This window comes from Anopheles nili, chromosome X (genome assembly GCF_943737925.1).
Source record: "Anopheles nili chromosome X, idAnoNiliSN_F5_01, whole genome shotgun sequence".
Lineage (NCBI taxonomy): Eukaryota > Metazoa > Arthropoda > Insecta > Diptera > Culicidae > Anopheles > Anopheles nili.
Window position 1 is genome coordinate 3,705,915 of NC_071293.1, and position 16,306 is coordinate 3,722,220.

General features: G+C 50.7%; 1 protein-coding gene across 1 annotated transcript; it reads left to right on the forward strand.

Moving 5' to 3' along the window:
* Nucleotides 1-6,523: 6,523 nt before the first annotated feature.
* Nucleotides 6,524-14,596, forward strand: LOC128728468 (protein artichoke). The gene is made up of 5 exons (XM_053822094.1): nucleotides 6,524-6,791; nucleotides 8,523-8,833; nucleotides 8,906-11,876; nucleotides 13,155-13,444; nucleotides 13,877-14,596. Exons 1-5 carry the CDS (start codon nucleotides 6,524-6,526, stop codon nucleotides 14,594-14,596), a joined length of 4,560 nt encoding a protein of 1,519 aa, XP_053678069.1.
* The last annotated feature ends 1,710 nt before the right edge of the window (nucleotides 14,597-16,306 follow it).

The following is a 16,306-nucleotide window of genomic DNA, read 5'->3' on the forward strand; positions in this document are numbered from 1 at the left end:
TCCTTTTTATCCATTCCGTTTGTTCTTTTCGGTGTTCGGTGTGTTCCGTTTGAAGTCCTTGCAAATACGGTGATGAAGTTTATTCCTCCAGCCTTACCGGCGTCCTTGCAGCTTCCATCATTTCCTTTCCGTTCCTCCCGTTCCGTTTTCCCCCTGGAAGCGAGTCGGCGTTTTTCGCTGCCCCGTTTTGCTCGCTCATCTCGCCTTTTTTTGCTTCTCACGCTCGCCTGGGCATCCGAGGGTGGCCCGGATTCATTCGTTATAAATTTCTTGCTGCTTGGCGAGCATTTTCCTTTCACCTCCGCCGGTGTGTGTGTGAGTGTGGTGTGAGCAGCTCACAAGAAGAGGGCGCGACCGTACGATCGGAGCGCTCACGAGCGTGCGATTATCAACCAAATCAAGCAGGAACCGGCCTTCGATTCAGGTGGGCTCTGGTTGAGCGTGAAAAAGGACGAGAAGTTTTCATGAAGGCGGTAAGCGGGAAGAGCGGGCTTTTCATTAGTGGCCACAGCCAGGTGTGGGCGCTTCCCGTGGACGGAGGTGCATTTGCGGGACGTTTTGTTTGCGCTGATTCTTCTGCAGCACTTTCCTTATCATGGCCGGTGTTTTCCTCAGGATCTCGAGTGTTCTCACCCCATTCTGGGTTTCCTTCGCCGGGGGAAGTTTTTGTGCGGGTCCCAGTGGAGAAATATTTGTGTTTTTCATTTCAATTTGGAGCGAAGAAGGTGGATTGCTTCGATTCAGGTGTGGCTTGTCTAAGCTTTTTATATCACAGCGATATGTACGACACACATTCCGGGCTGGGTCAGCAGAAAAAAGGATCCTTTAAGCTCGCGCCCTCATGCCTTAATCTTCTCCGCTCCCTTATCATTATCCGTGTTTTCGTTGACGTGTTTTCAACGCACACTCTCATCACACTCTCACTCAAATACGCGATGATAAGGATGATTCTTAAAACGTCAAGGACGAGTAAAAAAAAGGAAATCGCGTGACCCAGCTCCCAGATGACAAACGCACACACTCAGACGAGCGTTTCCGATCGATCATGTCGGTTCCGGTGGAATCGTAATGGAACGTCGATTACACCCTCATCCTTCCGGAGGCCCTCTGGGCCGGATATCTGGGCGCTGGGATCACCTTAATCGGATAAGCACCCGTGAAGGGCTTGTGTAGGGCTTGGTGAAGAGAGAAGCGCAGCCGTTGATTGATTGTTCAACGTCTACGCGAGCGGTTCGAGCCCGGTTCAGGGCTTTTCCTTTTTATGGTGACATTTTTCGGAGCTTTTTGCTTGGGCGAATATGCTGGCGAATCTCACACCCACTCGAACCGACGATGGTTAGCACTCGGGCTGATGGATTTGAGACAGGTCTTTGGATGCGTTCGTTCGCAGATTCACTTGTCTATTTTATGCCATCTTCGAGTGAGAGAAAAGGATAACAAATACAATAACAGTGCGCCTGATTAGTTGATGCGTTTCGGCGTGCTTTAAGCTTTGCGGGAATTGGATGAAAGGAAAAGCGTAGCAGAGCCTCACTAATGCGTTGGTAAGAACCTGCTTCGGATTTCGGTTTCAGATTATCATCAATTACATTAATTAATTATTTGCGGCCAAACCAGACAAATCGCGATCGCTGAATTAAGCTGGTTGGATGGAGAAAGGAGAGTCGAGGATGACAGGGGAAGTGGGTGAGTGGGTGGGAAAATTGGCAACAAAACGATGAAATGCCATTGTCTTTTCCATCGGCAGTCTGTTTCATCTGCGTTGGTGAAAATCGCTAATCCTATTTCCTTCGTGTGCATCTAGACCGGGGGGGGGGGGGGTGAATCGTAGCAGGCTCTGAGGCGGTAGTTCAGGCAGATGGGAAATGGAGGGGTAGCGTGGAAACCGCCTTTTCCAGCTGACAGGTGAAAACTCTTCCACCAGCAAGCTTACCTCCCCGTGGGACGCTTTCTTTAATGAGTTTCCATTGATCTAATGAGGAGCCCTTTTGCCTATTTGAAGCTCTTTTCGCTTCTTTCGAAAGGACCCGTTAGAAGGTGAAAGGTCTGTCGCAAATTGCGGCTCGATTCGATTATTTGTGTGGTTTCAGCCATGCTGGGTGTGGTGGGTTTTTATTTTGTGTATCTGTTGATTTGAGGTTCACTCGGGCTGAATTTGTTCACTGATTTGGACGTCATTGAATTTGATGGTTTTATTAATCAACGACAATTTTCTTTGATTATGTTTGTACTTGTTATAAAACATGCGATTTGTTTAATATTTTATGCACAACAAGTATAGCTTCTTTTCGAATGCAACTCTGATACGTGTAAAAATATTATGCCGACATTTTGTCGCATAAAGTGATATGAAACATGTTTCCTAAATACGTTGGGTATTATATTTGTTTGCTCTTTCAACGCTAAATGGCTCAATTTTGTTCACTAGTTCTTGAGCAGCTTAGTATATGTTAGTATCAGTCTCTACACAAAAAAAAGCCTAAGAACCGAAGCAAGCACGCCGGTTGAATTCAGCAAGAAACGGCGAGTTGTATTTATCGACGAACGGCGAGAGAGAGAAAAAAAAAGAAACCTCAACCCGCTGATTCCAGCTCATTGATAACATCATCGCCCTGGTTCGATCGTGTTGCAGGTTTCGTTGCCAGCCGGGTCGACGAAATGCTTGCTCCTTTCTCGCCTGCAGCCGTTCCAAGCGGGCCTGGTACGGCAAAACGTCATCACAAGCGGCATAAAGCAAGCAACAGCGGGTTTGCACACTCCCAGAAAAAAGAAGAGCGAAAAAGAAAAACAGCCGCACGAAAGAAGACCACACAAAATGCGAACAACGGCTCGGGCGTGGGGAAAAAAAAGAACGGGAAAAACCCGCATACTTACCGCGCTGCACTTGATGTAGTGCGAGAACAGCGGAAGGAAGCGGCTTTTTTTTTTGCTCGCTTCTTTGGCGAATAAATCGGGCTCGTTCGAGAGAAAGCAAAAAAGAAGGGGCTGCTCGGAAAGCGAACATAAAAAATGCAACAAAAAAATGCTCCGAAAGTCAGTGCAAGACATTTGCGAAGTGGTTCGAACCGCAGGAGAGCAGACACAAACCCGGCAGGCGAACGCAAAGCAGGTCAAGAGATAAAATATCGCTTCCCAGGACCCTCGGAGGGCGATTCCTTGCGCTGCAGTGTCATCCATAATGGCGGCAGAACGGCACGCAGGTGACGCAGCAGGAGGATGCTCTTCCGTCAGTTTTATTTGCACCGCTCCACCTCCACTCCCTGCGGTCCCTTCCGGTTGCTCGTAAAACGAGAAGGCAAAGCAAGAACACAGAAAAAAAAAGCCAAATGGAACGCTCTCTCTCTCTCTCTCTCTCTCTCTCTTGGTGGCCTTCGGAAGCAAATTTTTAAACGAACGCCCAAACCGTCACAGATCGCGATGGCGCTCGAGTGCCGCTGGGCCGGTTGGTTCCTGCTCCCACGGTCCCCTTCTCCATATCCTTTTCCTTCACCCACCCCCCCCCACCCCCCCACTCCACGAAACCGTACCCGAGGGGTGCGTGTTTTGCTAGACAAATGGGTTTTATTAAAATTTACAACATCTTAAGCGAAGCGCGCTGCCTTGATGGTTGAGCTCACGATTGAGGACTTTTTCCCGCTCGGTGACGGTGTGGAGCGAATTTTTTCTTCTTCTTTCCGTTTCATCTTCCCCTATCCCCCCCCCCTCCACCCCCATCACAGTGTAAGAGCCCGCGTGCGTGATAAGTTCTGTGTGAGCGCTGCGCTGCGAAATGATATGCATATTTGATGAAATGTGGCAACGTGCGCCTGTCGGTGTTTTTTGGCGAGTGTTGGCTGTTTATTTATTTAGCGGTTTCCCGTGCGCAAAGAAGGATGCGCCTGCGATGGAAAGAAACTGTACCACGGGCTCCCTTTAACCAGTTTCAGGTGGCGTTTTCTGTTGACTTTAATGTGCCTCCTACTTGACCGGTTGGAGTAACTCGAAAATTGAACCGGAAATCGATTACGTACGGCTTCGTTAGGAGCCACACACAAGTCAGCTGATCATTGCGATCCGCCAAGCTCCAAGGTTTTGGAGGTCGTTTCTGAGAGCGCTGTGGCAGGGGGCGTGAAAAAGGAAAAATCACCCCACGGGCACAAAACGAGCGGTAAATTCCCTCCGTGTGGCGTGGGAGCTTGAGACCCACCGGAACATCTTCTCCATCGCTCATGGCATGCGGGCGGTTATTCAATTGCCCCACAATGGCCGCTATTCATGGGCGTGTGCCGGTTCGGCTCGTGGTACATAAATAAAAAGAAGCCCAGCAAAACGAGCGTGAAGCGGCGAACGTCCCGAAGGTCCTGTCCCAATTTCGTCCGCCTGCTCACTGGCTCGCTTGAAGAACGGGAAAAAAATGCAGTAAAAAAATTCGTTGACTTGCACGCCGGCCGCTAACTTCACCGACAAGCGGCACGTAGCTCGGCGAAAGTTCGAGCGGAAACTCCACCCACAAACAATTTGCGCGATGAAGAGAGCTGCGTGATGGCGGGCGTGCGAGGAAGAAGCACCATCACAGCTTGCCTTACGATGGGAGGAACAGGGCGGGTCGTTTTTGGTGAAATTGGCATAATTTATTGAAAACTTGCCGCGCCATGGAAGAGATTACATTTTCCAATAACGGCAAACAATGCGACCCCGGGCTAATCACCTCGCGCGTGGCCAAACGAAGCCGAGAGAGCGCTTTATCTGTTGCCATTTTCGTAATGAAATGCTTGAGTTGTATTTCCCTTCGCTCGGTCCGGCGCGGTTACTCGACCACTGAAAAGCACCAGGCGCCTCCATCACGCTCCAATGGGAACGTGTGCAATCGTACTGGTACCGTTTTGTTCGTAGCGTGTGCCACCACAACCGTGCTGCCATATTCATGCACCTTTTCCATGATGCATGAATTGTGCAGAGATTAATCTGAAACGTTTGTGGTTTTGTGGAGCCCGAAATTTCTACAAAGTACCAGGCGTCTCCATTTGGCTGGGAGAGTGGAATTTCCTTCCCGGACCGGGCGCGAGGTGGAATTAATTGGAATACGCTCGTTTCCCGGGTGCAGATTTCGCTGTCCGTACAGACATTCTAACCTCGAAAAATGGCACCTTACAAGCGGGCTGGTTTACTTGTTGCCGTTTCGCAAAGTTCGCTTGATGGGCAAATGCCAACGATGGAGGCAGTCGTATGGAGGGTTTCCAGAGGGGTAGACAAAATGGTAACCTTGCCTGCTTGGAGCTCGTTTTGTTTGCGTTACATTCTCATCTCTTTTTCATTTTTCGGGGTTTGAAACATTCACCTGAATGATCAGAAAATAAAACCGAAAAAAGAATGGCAGACAGCCGATTTTCCTCCGTCCGTCTCTCGAGCATGTGCGAGCATAAAAAATGCATCGAAATGAAAATTGTTTCCAAAGCGTTTGGCACTCCCGAAGCGCTATCTTGAATCTCGTCCACCCGGCCGGGTGAGTTTAATGGCGGCTCGCGTCTCGGGGGCGAACGAATTGATGAAACTCGTGTGCCGTGGTTCATTTTCCCAGCCAACGCCCGGAACGAGAAGCCCATTTTGCGTTTCCCTGCCAAAAGACGCATTGGTGGAAAGGGTGGAAAACAACATAAAAAAATCCACCCCCCAACAACGACCGCAACCCGAAAGCAGCGGAAAAGCGAACCAATGGAAAAAACGCCAGTAGAGGGCAATGGAGCGCGAGTGTGGCGCAGAGTGACCGGTTTTCCGTGGTGCATCGGGGTGGAAAATAGTGCGGTTACCGTTTTGATGCACCTCACGAGGGAGGTTAGGTTGGGTTGAGCGATAGCCACTACCGGAGTAGTACGGGCTGGTGGCATGATAATGATGATGATGGCCACAACGTCGCACAGGACGCGGAACTAATTGTCTGGGGCTCCTGTGACCGGTTTGCCTGGTTACCCATCTTGTTTTCTGAAGGGTGAAGCTTTTGAAAAATTCAACTCAATCAAAACGATGCTGAGGGTTTTTCCGAGCAAACTAGAAGCTTTCAGTTCTTCCCGGTGAATGAAATCAACATGAAAATGAAGAGCACAAGATAGAAGCCTCGTTTAAATGTTCTGATGATGTCTTATTTTATGGATGAGCAAGTTTGAAAGTTGTTCGTTTGGACTTTGCAACTCACGGTAAAGTTTATCTTCTAACCTTTTCTCTTCCATTTTCTTTTGCAGGTGTTGCGTTGATGGGTGCCATTGCGGAGCTGTTCGCTTCAATTAAGTCGTGCTTCGACTGAGCGTCACGTGAGCTGTCAGAAAGGGAGTGCGTGCGTGTGATCAGTTCTCGCCCCTTTCGCGAAGTTCGTGCCCTTCCGGTACCAACGACTAACGCGCTTGGGATCCCCACCCTACTCCCTGCTCGCTTGCCCGGAATGCCCGGCCATCACAGGCCCATCCGCCGAAGCTCCCCGGATCAGTTACGCGCGCATTGCGGCGTTGAGCAGAGCAGCGGTCGTGGAAACACGTGCTTGAGCGTGTGAGTGATGCAACGTGGGACCAATGGAGCTGGGGCCCGTGGGTGGCTGTTGGTGGTGTGCGTGCTGCTCGTACAGCTTGTCAGCCTCGGTCAGATGGAGGAGTTGCAGTTGCGCAGCTCCGGTGGAGGCACAACTCGGTTCCGAGGTGGTGCTTCTGATTCGTCGTCAAAAGGTCGGCAACAGAATGGTCCTGCCTCGCTGTACGCTGTCAACGATATCGAGTGTCCTAGCTTTGCGGAAAATTCCGCCTGCCCGTGCTACAAGTTCGAGGATGGTAAGTGAGCTGTTCATTTTGTTGGTTTTTCATTTCGTTGGATGCAATTATTCCTCTTAATGTTGGCACACGCACGAAGCGAAAGATCATGAGAGCCTCCTTTTCAGAGCTTTTCTACTAAATCATCACCATTAAGCAGCTTGTTTCAATGTTTGAATGTTTAAGTAGGAGTTAAGGGTGCAGTATCTTCTGAAGAATCCGCAGAAACTCTCCACTGGCTGTATGAATAGGTAAAGGACCAAAGCATCGACATGCCAAGTCGATTGAACGCATCTCTCGTGTTTGTCTGGTTGATATGTTGCTTTGTGACAAGCGAAAAAGTGCTCCTCCAGCTGCCACGTCAGCCATCGGCTCGGAAAATGGTGGCGAGTCATCTTAAAGGACCTCTTCGATTTGTGTGAGCGCAAACAGTTCCCTTTCCCGCTTTTCAAGCCTTCATCATCGCAACAAAATGCTGCCCCTCAACAAGCACGATCCGAAACACCAGAGCAAAGAGAGTGCAACGTACAAGATGAACACTGACGCGAGCAAATTACTCCTCGCCAACGGCAGCTTAAGCTCCCCCCAGCAAACCCCAGACAGGGTTGAGGCTCAATCCGGGCGTCTGCGGTGGCACGGAAACATAACAATTCCAGGATTATTCGTTCGTTGCTTGTTTCAATTTTCAAAAAGCAACACAAAGCACCGGATGTATGTTGACCGGAAAATCCCGGCGCCTCAACAGGCACCCTTACGTGCACCCTGCGGCAGTGATCAGTCCAACGCACGCAGCACCGAGATTATGAGCACCCGACGAACCGGTAATGGGTGTGTGATGTCGATGTTGTACCGTGTCCTACGGCCTGGTTTGCTGGGGATTTTTTCTTCTTTCGCTTCTACTCTTCGCTTTCGTCCTACCAGCCGGTTTCGTGCACTCTGCTGCTGGGACCGAACATGAGGTCGTGTACGTCATAGTTCATCCTTGACTGATTCCGAGAACGGGTGGGCTGGGATAGGGATGAGCATCTAAATGTTGAACAAGCAACATTGCTGAAATCTTGCGCTTCGGTCTCGTTATCAAGCCTCCAAGGGGCGGCTTTCAAGACGTTTGCCAGTTCGAAAGGCCATACCCAGGCATATCCGATGTATCCTGCAACCTTTCTATCTCTCTCTCTTTCTCTCGTGGCACAGAAACGTTTGCTAATCCCAGGTCGAGGCATTCTTCCTTCTGCTTCGACCCGTTCCAGCCATGAACCGTCACGTAATAATTTCATCCCGAGTTCGGACAACGTACAGTCTAAGGTCCGAATGGGAATGAGGAAACGGATATGCATGATGTTGAAGAAGAGAAGAGCGCAGTGTGTGTGTGTGTGTATCTCATGCGTAGTCAGGTTCCACGGGTCTGAGCCTGGGTTATTTATTTTTTATGACTCTTCGAGTGGTACGCTAGCTGTGCGTTTGCCGGTTGCATACACACCAGCGTTGGATGAGCCGCCACGCGTATCCGATGGGTAATATTCGCCATAATCGCCAGCTGTGGCCGGAAAATGCGTTCGTTCACGATAAAATGGCTCGGTTGCTCGTAACCACAGCCCACCCGTGGTAGAAGGTAATTTTGGGTATTCCTCCAGCCGCCAATGGAAGGGATTCGAATTCGTGCGTGTATGCAATTAGAGGCTTTCCAGTGTTTTTCGTACCCCGAGATTTGAACGGGAGCTTCCATTAATGCGTCCTTGTCGCTTTTCCTCGTAGGCATTTTTCTGGAGTGCCCTGGAATCACGTTCGCTGCCCTTCGTTCGACGCTGCAGGTTATCTCGTCGCCTATCCAGTCGCTGTCGGTGTATGACTTCGATCGGACGGTGAAGTCGCTCACTGTTGACCTGTTTCAGGGAGCCACGTTGTCGGGAAGCGTTCCAAGTGCAGAGTCCGTTGTTGGCGCCAATGTTAGTATTCGGCATCTGCAATTCTCCCACTCGAGTTTGCAGCAGCTCAAGCAGAACAGTCTGTTACCGCTACGTGCTCATCTCGAGAGCTTGAGCATCATCAACGGGAAGCTCACACAGGTAGGTTGACGAGGGTTGCTCCGAGTGATGGGAGATATTCATTGTTTCGTTGTGACTTTTTCTGTAACGCAGGTGCCTTCAAAGGCGCTCATGGGATTGAAGAAGCTGATGGTGTTAGATCTCGACTCGAACGAGATCGGAGCGCTCGAGGAGTACGCGTTTCACGGCCTACACCTGGTGAAGCTGAATCTGAAAAGTAACCAGATCGAGCGGGTTCCAACGCATGCTCTTGCTGGTCTGGAAGAGTCACTTGCTGAGCTAGACCTGTCCGAGAATCGGTTGCGTCAGTTCCCGACACTGGCACTACGTCGACTCGATAACCTACGGCTGGTGCGGTTGTCGATGAATGAAATCGCCTCGCTCGAACCAGACGATACCTACACTCGTTTTGGATCACTGTCGTTCCTTGACTTGAGCCTCAATAATTTCGTCGAACTGTATGCAGACATCTTTGGGGCGTTTCCGCACCTAAAAACGCTCTCTCTGTACAACAACTTCCTCGAAACACTGCACCGAGACGCGTTTGTGTCCCTGCACGAGCTGCAGTCGTTGGATCTGAGTCACAATCGGATTGTTTATCTCGATCCAGCGTTGTTTGCCGCAAATCGACGTCTGCACACGGTAGACCTGAGTCGGAATCATGTACACTACGTGAGTGGGGTGTTTGCAAACCTTCCGGTATTGCGTGAGGTGTTCTTGAGCGAGAACAACTTGCTGGAGTTGACGGACGACTGTTTCGCGAACTCCACCGGTGTTAAGGTGCTGTACCTAGAGCACAATGCGCTCCAGAGGTTAGATGGTGATGCACTTGCTTCACTAAACGGGCTTGAGCAGCTGTACCTTAGCCATAATCTACTCGAGAAGATACCGACGCGTTTCTTCGAAGCAACGCCTGAGTTGACTTCGCTCGCTCTGGACGCGAACGCACTGGTTGAGCTGGATGAGCGACTATTCGCACGACAGGCGAAGTTACAGGACTTACGTCTCAATGGCAACCGTTTGCGGCAAATTCATGCAGCACTGTTCGCACCAGCCGCTGACCTGATGGAGCTACACCTTCAAGACAACGAACTACGGGTGATCGAACGAGGAGCACTTCGAGGTTGTTCACAATTGCAGTACGTAAATCTGCAGGATAATGAGCTGGATGAGCTGGACGCGGTGTTTGCTGGTGGTCCTCATTCACCAGCTCATTCACCACTCATGGCCGTCACTACACACGGGAAGGTGATCAGTACGAAGGGTGATGGACCTGACGAGCTGAGTTCAGGACCTAGTGAGTCAGCGTTACTCTCGATTCAGCTGAGCGGGAACGCGCTTAAACACCTGCACCCGAACGCCTTCCGTGGTCAGACGAGTGTGCAGATGGTGTGGCTTGAGCACAACCAACTACGTTCGCTGGATCGAGCCCTCTTCTCTGAGACGGTGCACCTGGAGAAGCTACACCTGCGCAACAACTCGCTACTGGCCCTCGAACCTGGAACGTTCGACGCGCTTGGGCGCCTCGAGATGCTGGATCTCTCGCGGAATCGGCTCAGCGATCTTCAGCCGGACCTGTTCCGTGGACTTGCAGGACTGGAGGAGTTGTACCTTGCGTATAACCTGCTTGGAGCTTTGAGAGCCAACGTGTTCGGTGCTCTGCGTGCTCTTCGCACGCTTGATCTTAGCCACAATAATTTGCAGGTGCTTGGAGCTGATGCACTACAGCCGGGACTGCCAGTCACGAACGTTAACTTGCGAGGTTGCAACCTCACTCGCATCGAACCGGGTGCGTTCCGAGGACTTGCCAACTTGGCTGAGTTGACGTTGGAAGAGAACGAACTGCCAGCGAGTGAACTGCGTCAGCTCGATGCCAGTCCTGTTCGGACACTGAGGCTAAGCGCCAACAACCTGTCAGCAGTACGAGAAGGTCTACTGGAGCGGCTTGCCTCACTGCAAGTACTTGAGCTAGCACGGTGCGCCATCAGTGATCTACCAGCTGGACTTTTGCAGCGAAATGTCAATCTCGCCCGACTCGATCTTAGCGATAACGAACTGCGAGCGCTGCGTCGTGGTGCATTTGCTGGACTGCATGTATTCAAAGAACTTCGTCTTCATGGTAACCGACTGGTGGATTTTCCTCACCTAGCACTTCTAAACGTGTCCACACTGGAGGTGTTGGCTCTTTCGCGGAACCAACTCACGGTAATCGACTTCTACAAGCTTTCGGGGCTTCCTAACCTGCGTACGTTAGATCTGCACGCTAACAGCATCACGACTGTGGGTGGATTTACAGCTGGTACACTGCCACACCTGGATACACTCGACCTGAGTGGCAACCTGCTACTGGCACTACCAGAGAATTTCTTCAAGCACTCAGTTAGCTTGCAGCGAGTCGACCTTGCACTGAACCGATTTGGACGCATCCCGAACCTCGCATTATCAGAGGCGTCACTCGCTCGCTTAGCTTGGCTGAACCTCACTGGAAACCCACTACAACGCATCTCAGCTGATGCCGACCAGCAACGTTTTCCCCACCTGCGAGAGCTCGTCATCTGCCGTACAAACCTGTCAATCGTGACCAGCAAAGACTTTGAATTGTACCCGGCCGTCCAACGGCTGCATCTCTCGCACAACCGCATCAACCGGATCTCACCAGGCGCGTTTGTAGCACTTGCCAACTTGCAGCTACTCGACCTGAGCGTCAATGAGCTGGAGTTGCTGCCGAAGGAGCGACTTCAGGGGCTGCGTTTGCTTGAGACGCTCAACCTGTCGACAAACAGCATCCGTGAGCTAGATGAGTTCGCACAAGACTTGCAGAAGCTACGCGTGCTGGACGCATCCGCGAACCAGCTCGAACGAATCCACAAGAATGCGCTGCGGCACCTTGGCGCCTTGCAGGAGCTGTATCTTAACGGAAACCGGCTGGTAGCAGTCGCATCAGATGCCTTCCGGACGTTGCGCGCACTTACAACGCTTGATCTGCGCAAGAACTACTTTGAATATGCACCGCTGAGAGCGCTAAAGCCACTGGAGACGCATCTTCAGCAGCTGAGACTCGAGGGTAAGTACAAGGGCTGCTGGTTTAGGTATCTTCTTGGGAGCACTGTCAAAAGCGAAACTCTTGAGAGGATATAGAACAGGTTTTTGAGGGTATAAACTATTTTGAGTTATGAAAGAAATATCGAAAAGTTTCAAAGAGAATTGTCATTTTCTGATACTGACATCAACTCTAAATTTCATAGATCTTTATGAAACAGGTTTCAGATTTATTTGTTGCTCAATTTGTTTCAAGAGTCCTCCAAGTGATTGTATGTTCCAGTACAAGTTTCATACCAGAGTTCCATTTCCCTAGCGTAATTTCCCAGCAAGGTGATTGCTCATCTTTGCCTACCTTCAAAACGAACGGCCAAGCTATGCCATTCTCGATCGCGCTTGACAAACTTCCATCCTTCCACGAGCCGTTTTTCGTCTTCACCAGACCGCAGAGGTAGACCTCTTAATCGATTTTATTGCCCCATTGGAACTCTCGCTCGGTTCCCTAGGGAGCAGATGATTTTTACACACCCCAATCGAGCCCGTAGCTCAACAAGTCGGTGGACAATCGCCCTACTGGTGCTTTTGCCTGGTCAGAGCAAAAGTTTTCCTATCACCTATTCCCGGTGTGGCTTCCGCCTTCGCCAAAGCATTTCGGACGATGCCTCTGCGACCTGTTGTATGCCGTGGTGACCGCAAAGAAATCGCCGAAATAGTTTTCGCCCTTCTTTCAACCCTGGAGTGGGTCACCCTAAGGGGGTGTTTAACCAGCCGCTTTGGCACGTGGCATTACATCCGTTCTTACTTCCGTTCGGAATGTAGCACCGGCAGTGAGATAGAGTAAAGTAAAATAAATGAATTGATGGCTTATCATAAATATTTATTGTCCACCTTATTGCCATGGCATTTTGCTCGCTCGTCCTTGGGGTTTTCAGCTCCTGGGGCTCGGATTTACGTGCCTCGGCAGTTGATTGGACGTTCGTCGAAGGATTTCGATTGGCCAGCTGACGCTAATACCGACGGACATTTTGATTTTTCGATTTCCGCTAACGATTACGGTTATGAGCCGTTCATTAGTGGAAATGATGGCCATGCTGAAAGGATACCAGGATGCCGTCGCTGCATTTCTTGCTTTTTCTTCATCGCCAGCGTGGGCCCGTGTGGGCAAAAGTTTTCATTTGGCTGGCAGCTCTTCGACAGCTCGGGACACGCGGGAAGTTCGTGAAACTCGTGAAAGCTAGGGTGGAAGTTTCTTCAAGATGTCTGCGCCTTAACCTCACTTTCTTTTCTCTTTCTCCTTCGACAGACAACCCGCTCGTCTGCTCGTGCGATACGCAGGAGCTATGGGAATGGCTGAGCGACCACCGGAAGTGGGCCCGTGGCTACGACAACGTGCGGTGTGAGCAACCGGCTGAGGCGCAAGGCAAGCTGCTGCTGACGATGGAACCGCAGGAGTTCTGTGACGTACCGCTCATCCTCAAGATCGCCATCCAGGACATCCAACCGTACTCGGTGCTGGTTTCGTGGCAGAGCCGGGAACACTCCGGCCTTCATGGTTACCACATCATCTACCATTCGCTGGACGCGGTGGAGGACGTAAGTGACACAGCGCCCTCTGGTGGGGATTGGGATTCACGTTGGAACGCGAATGGGGAACGATTTCCAGGAATGGCGTCATTTGTCTCCATTGGCCTGGTGGCTCAGGGTGGGAGACATATGAATTGGATACATTTTTCTTTCTTTAATAGATGGTTCAATTCGTAAAGACTCATTGTACCGACAACTCACATTCCAAGCATCACCCTAGGACCATAGTTTGGGTAGTGTTTTATCATGTGTTTTTTTTCGTGGTTTTTTGGATCTCTAGAATTATGTTTCCTTTTCCAAATGGTTAATGCATTTCAAATATTACTATCACTTTCGTATCTTTCTGTTCGATAACTTGACCTTGGCAGTTACAAGATCTTGCTCTTTCATTGCTCAATTTTCTCTGTTTGTGCACTTTACTTTTCATTCCATATACTGCAGATTCGCGGCAAAACAATGAACCGCTCGTCGAACTCAGCAAAGCTGAATTGGTTGTCGTCGAATACGCGCTACCTAATCTGCGTGCTCGGACTCGGCAGTTGGCTGACCTACCATAGCGACATCAACAGCTTGCTGAACCAGTCTAATCAGCTGCAGAACCAGATCCTGAACAGCGGCTCGGCCGTACACAGTGGCTACGCGAATGGTGACTTGGACGCATCCCTTTCGAACACGCTGCTTTCCCTGATGATGGACACACCGACATCTCGCTGTACTGAGGTGCGCACCCTCGACTCAATCGGACCAAACCCACTAGCAGAAGCTGACGGAATGTCCGGACGCAGCATCATCCATTCGATCCTAACGCGTCGGCTCGGGTTGATCGTGGGTTGTTGCCTCGGGATCGTTGTCTTCATCGTGTTGATCTCTGTGTTGGGCTGGCTCAAGATCAAGAAGCAACGGCTCGAGGCGGCTAAACGTCAGCAGCAACCACACCAGCCCGAGTTCATCTCGTACCGGCACTTCTCGATCCCGAATGACGAGCATGGCCGGGATGGGGTGGCCGGTGGTGGTGGCGGAGGGGCAGGAGGTGGGGTGGCCTTGTTGGATGGACATCCGTCGTTCATTTCGGGAGCCATCCTTGGTACGACGACAACGATGAATGGAGGCGGTGGTGGTGGCCCGGACGAGCATAAGAAGCTTTTCCTCACCGACAGTTGAAACATGCGGCGGGTTGGTGTGGGAGGGATGGTTGGAGGGGGTCAATTACAGCCGGGGAGCGGGTGGGATCCGGTCCCGGTGGAGTAGCGGCCGCGGGGAGAGGGTTTTTCTAAACGATGAATCAAAAAATGCCCGGCTCGAAAAACAAATTCTAGAACTAATCAAAAGTGAAGCTACGAGCTCGTGAAAAATGGCGGAATGGCGTGGAAAATGGCCAGAAAGTAGAACGAAGTGGTAGAAAGCCGCCGAGCTGGGAGTAGGAAGATGACGAAAAATCAAAAGAAAACGAAATATCAAAAAAACCGGAAACCATCCACAGGGGAGTAACGCTAATCAAAATGAACAATGAGCAAGCCCTCGAAAAGGAGAGATATTCCCAATGGGCGCCGGGGATCTGCTGGGCGCGTTCGAAGATAGATCATTTTCCGGTTGGGAGGGGTAGAATATTTAAAAAGAATAGCCTACAGAACGAAATATTCGTGAATTGTTTCCAAACGAGGAAGCTACGCATCGAAAAACACGGTGAAGAAGTGAACCACGGGATGTAAACGGCACGTTTGCAGGAGTACGATTTTCCGCTTCCCAGGATGAGCTGGCGCAACCAGCCGTAGTAGAACGATGTTAAGGTGACATGACAACGTGAATGACATCGAACAAGAGCTCAATTCGGCCTTATACCCAAACGTCTCGCGTGAATCACTCTGGGGGCAATTATTGTACCGAATCGCTCGTCCCAAAGTGTTCCGTGTTCCTGTCCGCTCATGCCGCACGTCGCGTTTCGCAGCCCGTCTCGCAACGGTCATCATCTCGTGCCGCTGCGAATGCCTTCAAGCCTCTCCCACCATGCCGCAAGGTGCGGGAATTCTGAGTGAAGTTACTTCCCCCGACAGCTGGTAAACTCTGAGGTCTGGGGAAATATTTGCACCGTTGGTTAATTTAAGCCTTCCAGGAAGGCGTCACTGAGCGGGTGGCTTTAACCAGAAATGTTTGCTCACCGGGAACGGGTGGAAAGCTGGCACTGGGGAGGTAGTATACTACGCGATGACGCACCAGCTTCCAGCTGTCATTAGTGTCATTTCGCTTTCAAATTTACTCCATGGTTCGGGCGATGATTCTGCGTTTCTCCACGCGAGTCGCGCTGCAACTAGCGAATGGGTGGAGCTGTTGACGTTCTACTAACAGGACATTCGTGTCCTTCGTCCTTTCCAAGCCTCCCCTCCCCCCCCCCTCTTCCATTCCCCACGAAATGAGTGTAAGGGTGGCATGTTGAAACAAGGCCAACACTCGTTTGTAAATATTTTGTAGAGGACATGATGGAAAACTTTCCACGCTGTGTAAGGACGTTGCAACTCGTCTGCAGTTGAATCCAAGCGCGGAAACCCGAACAATGGCGACTGGGTGGTGCAGAAGTGGCCATGACCGTGAGGAGGTGGAAGAAATTGATGAAAGCAGCTTCCCTTTTATTGAGCAGGACGAAAGCGACCAGGACGTGCGCGACAATGCCGAACCATGGTTGATTCGCGTGTCCAAGTGTTGTGATCGGAAAGGGCTTTACTCGTGTTCCGGTTTCAGCTTGGAAGAGCGAGAAACACACAGAAAATGAAAGCAGACCACAGGAATGGAGGATGAAGCCCGACGACAAACTCCCTCGGATGGTGTATCGATGGTTTGAGGCGAATGCTGGTTCATGTCCTTCGTCCCTTTTCTGTT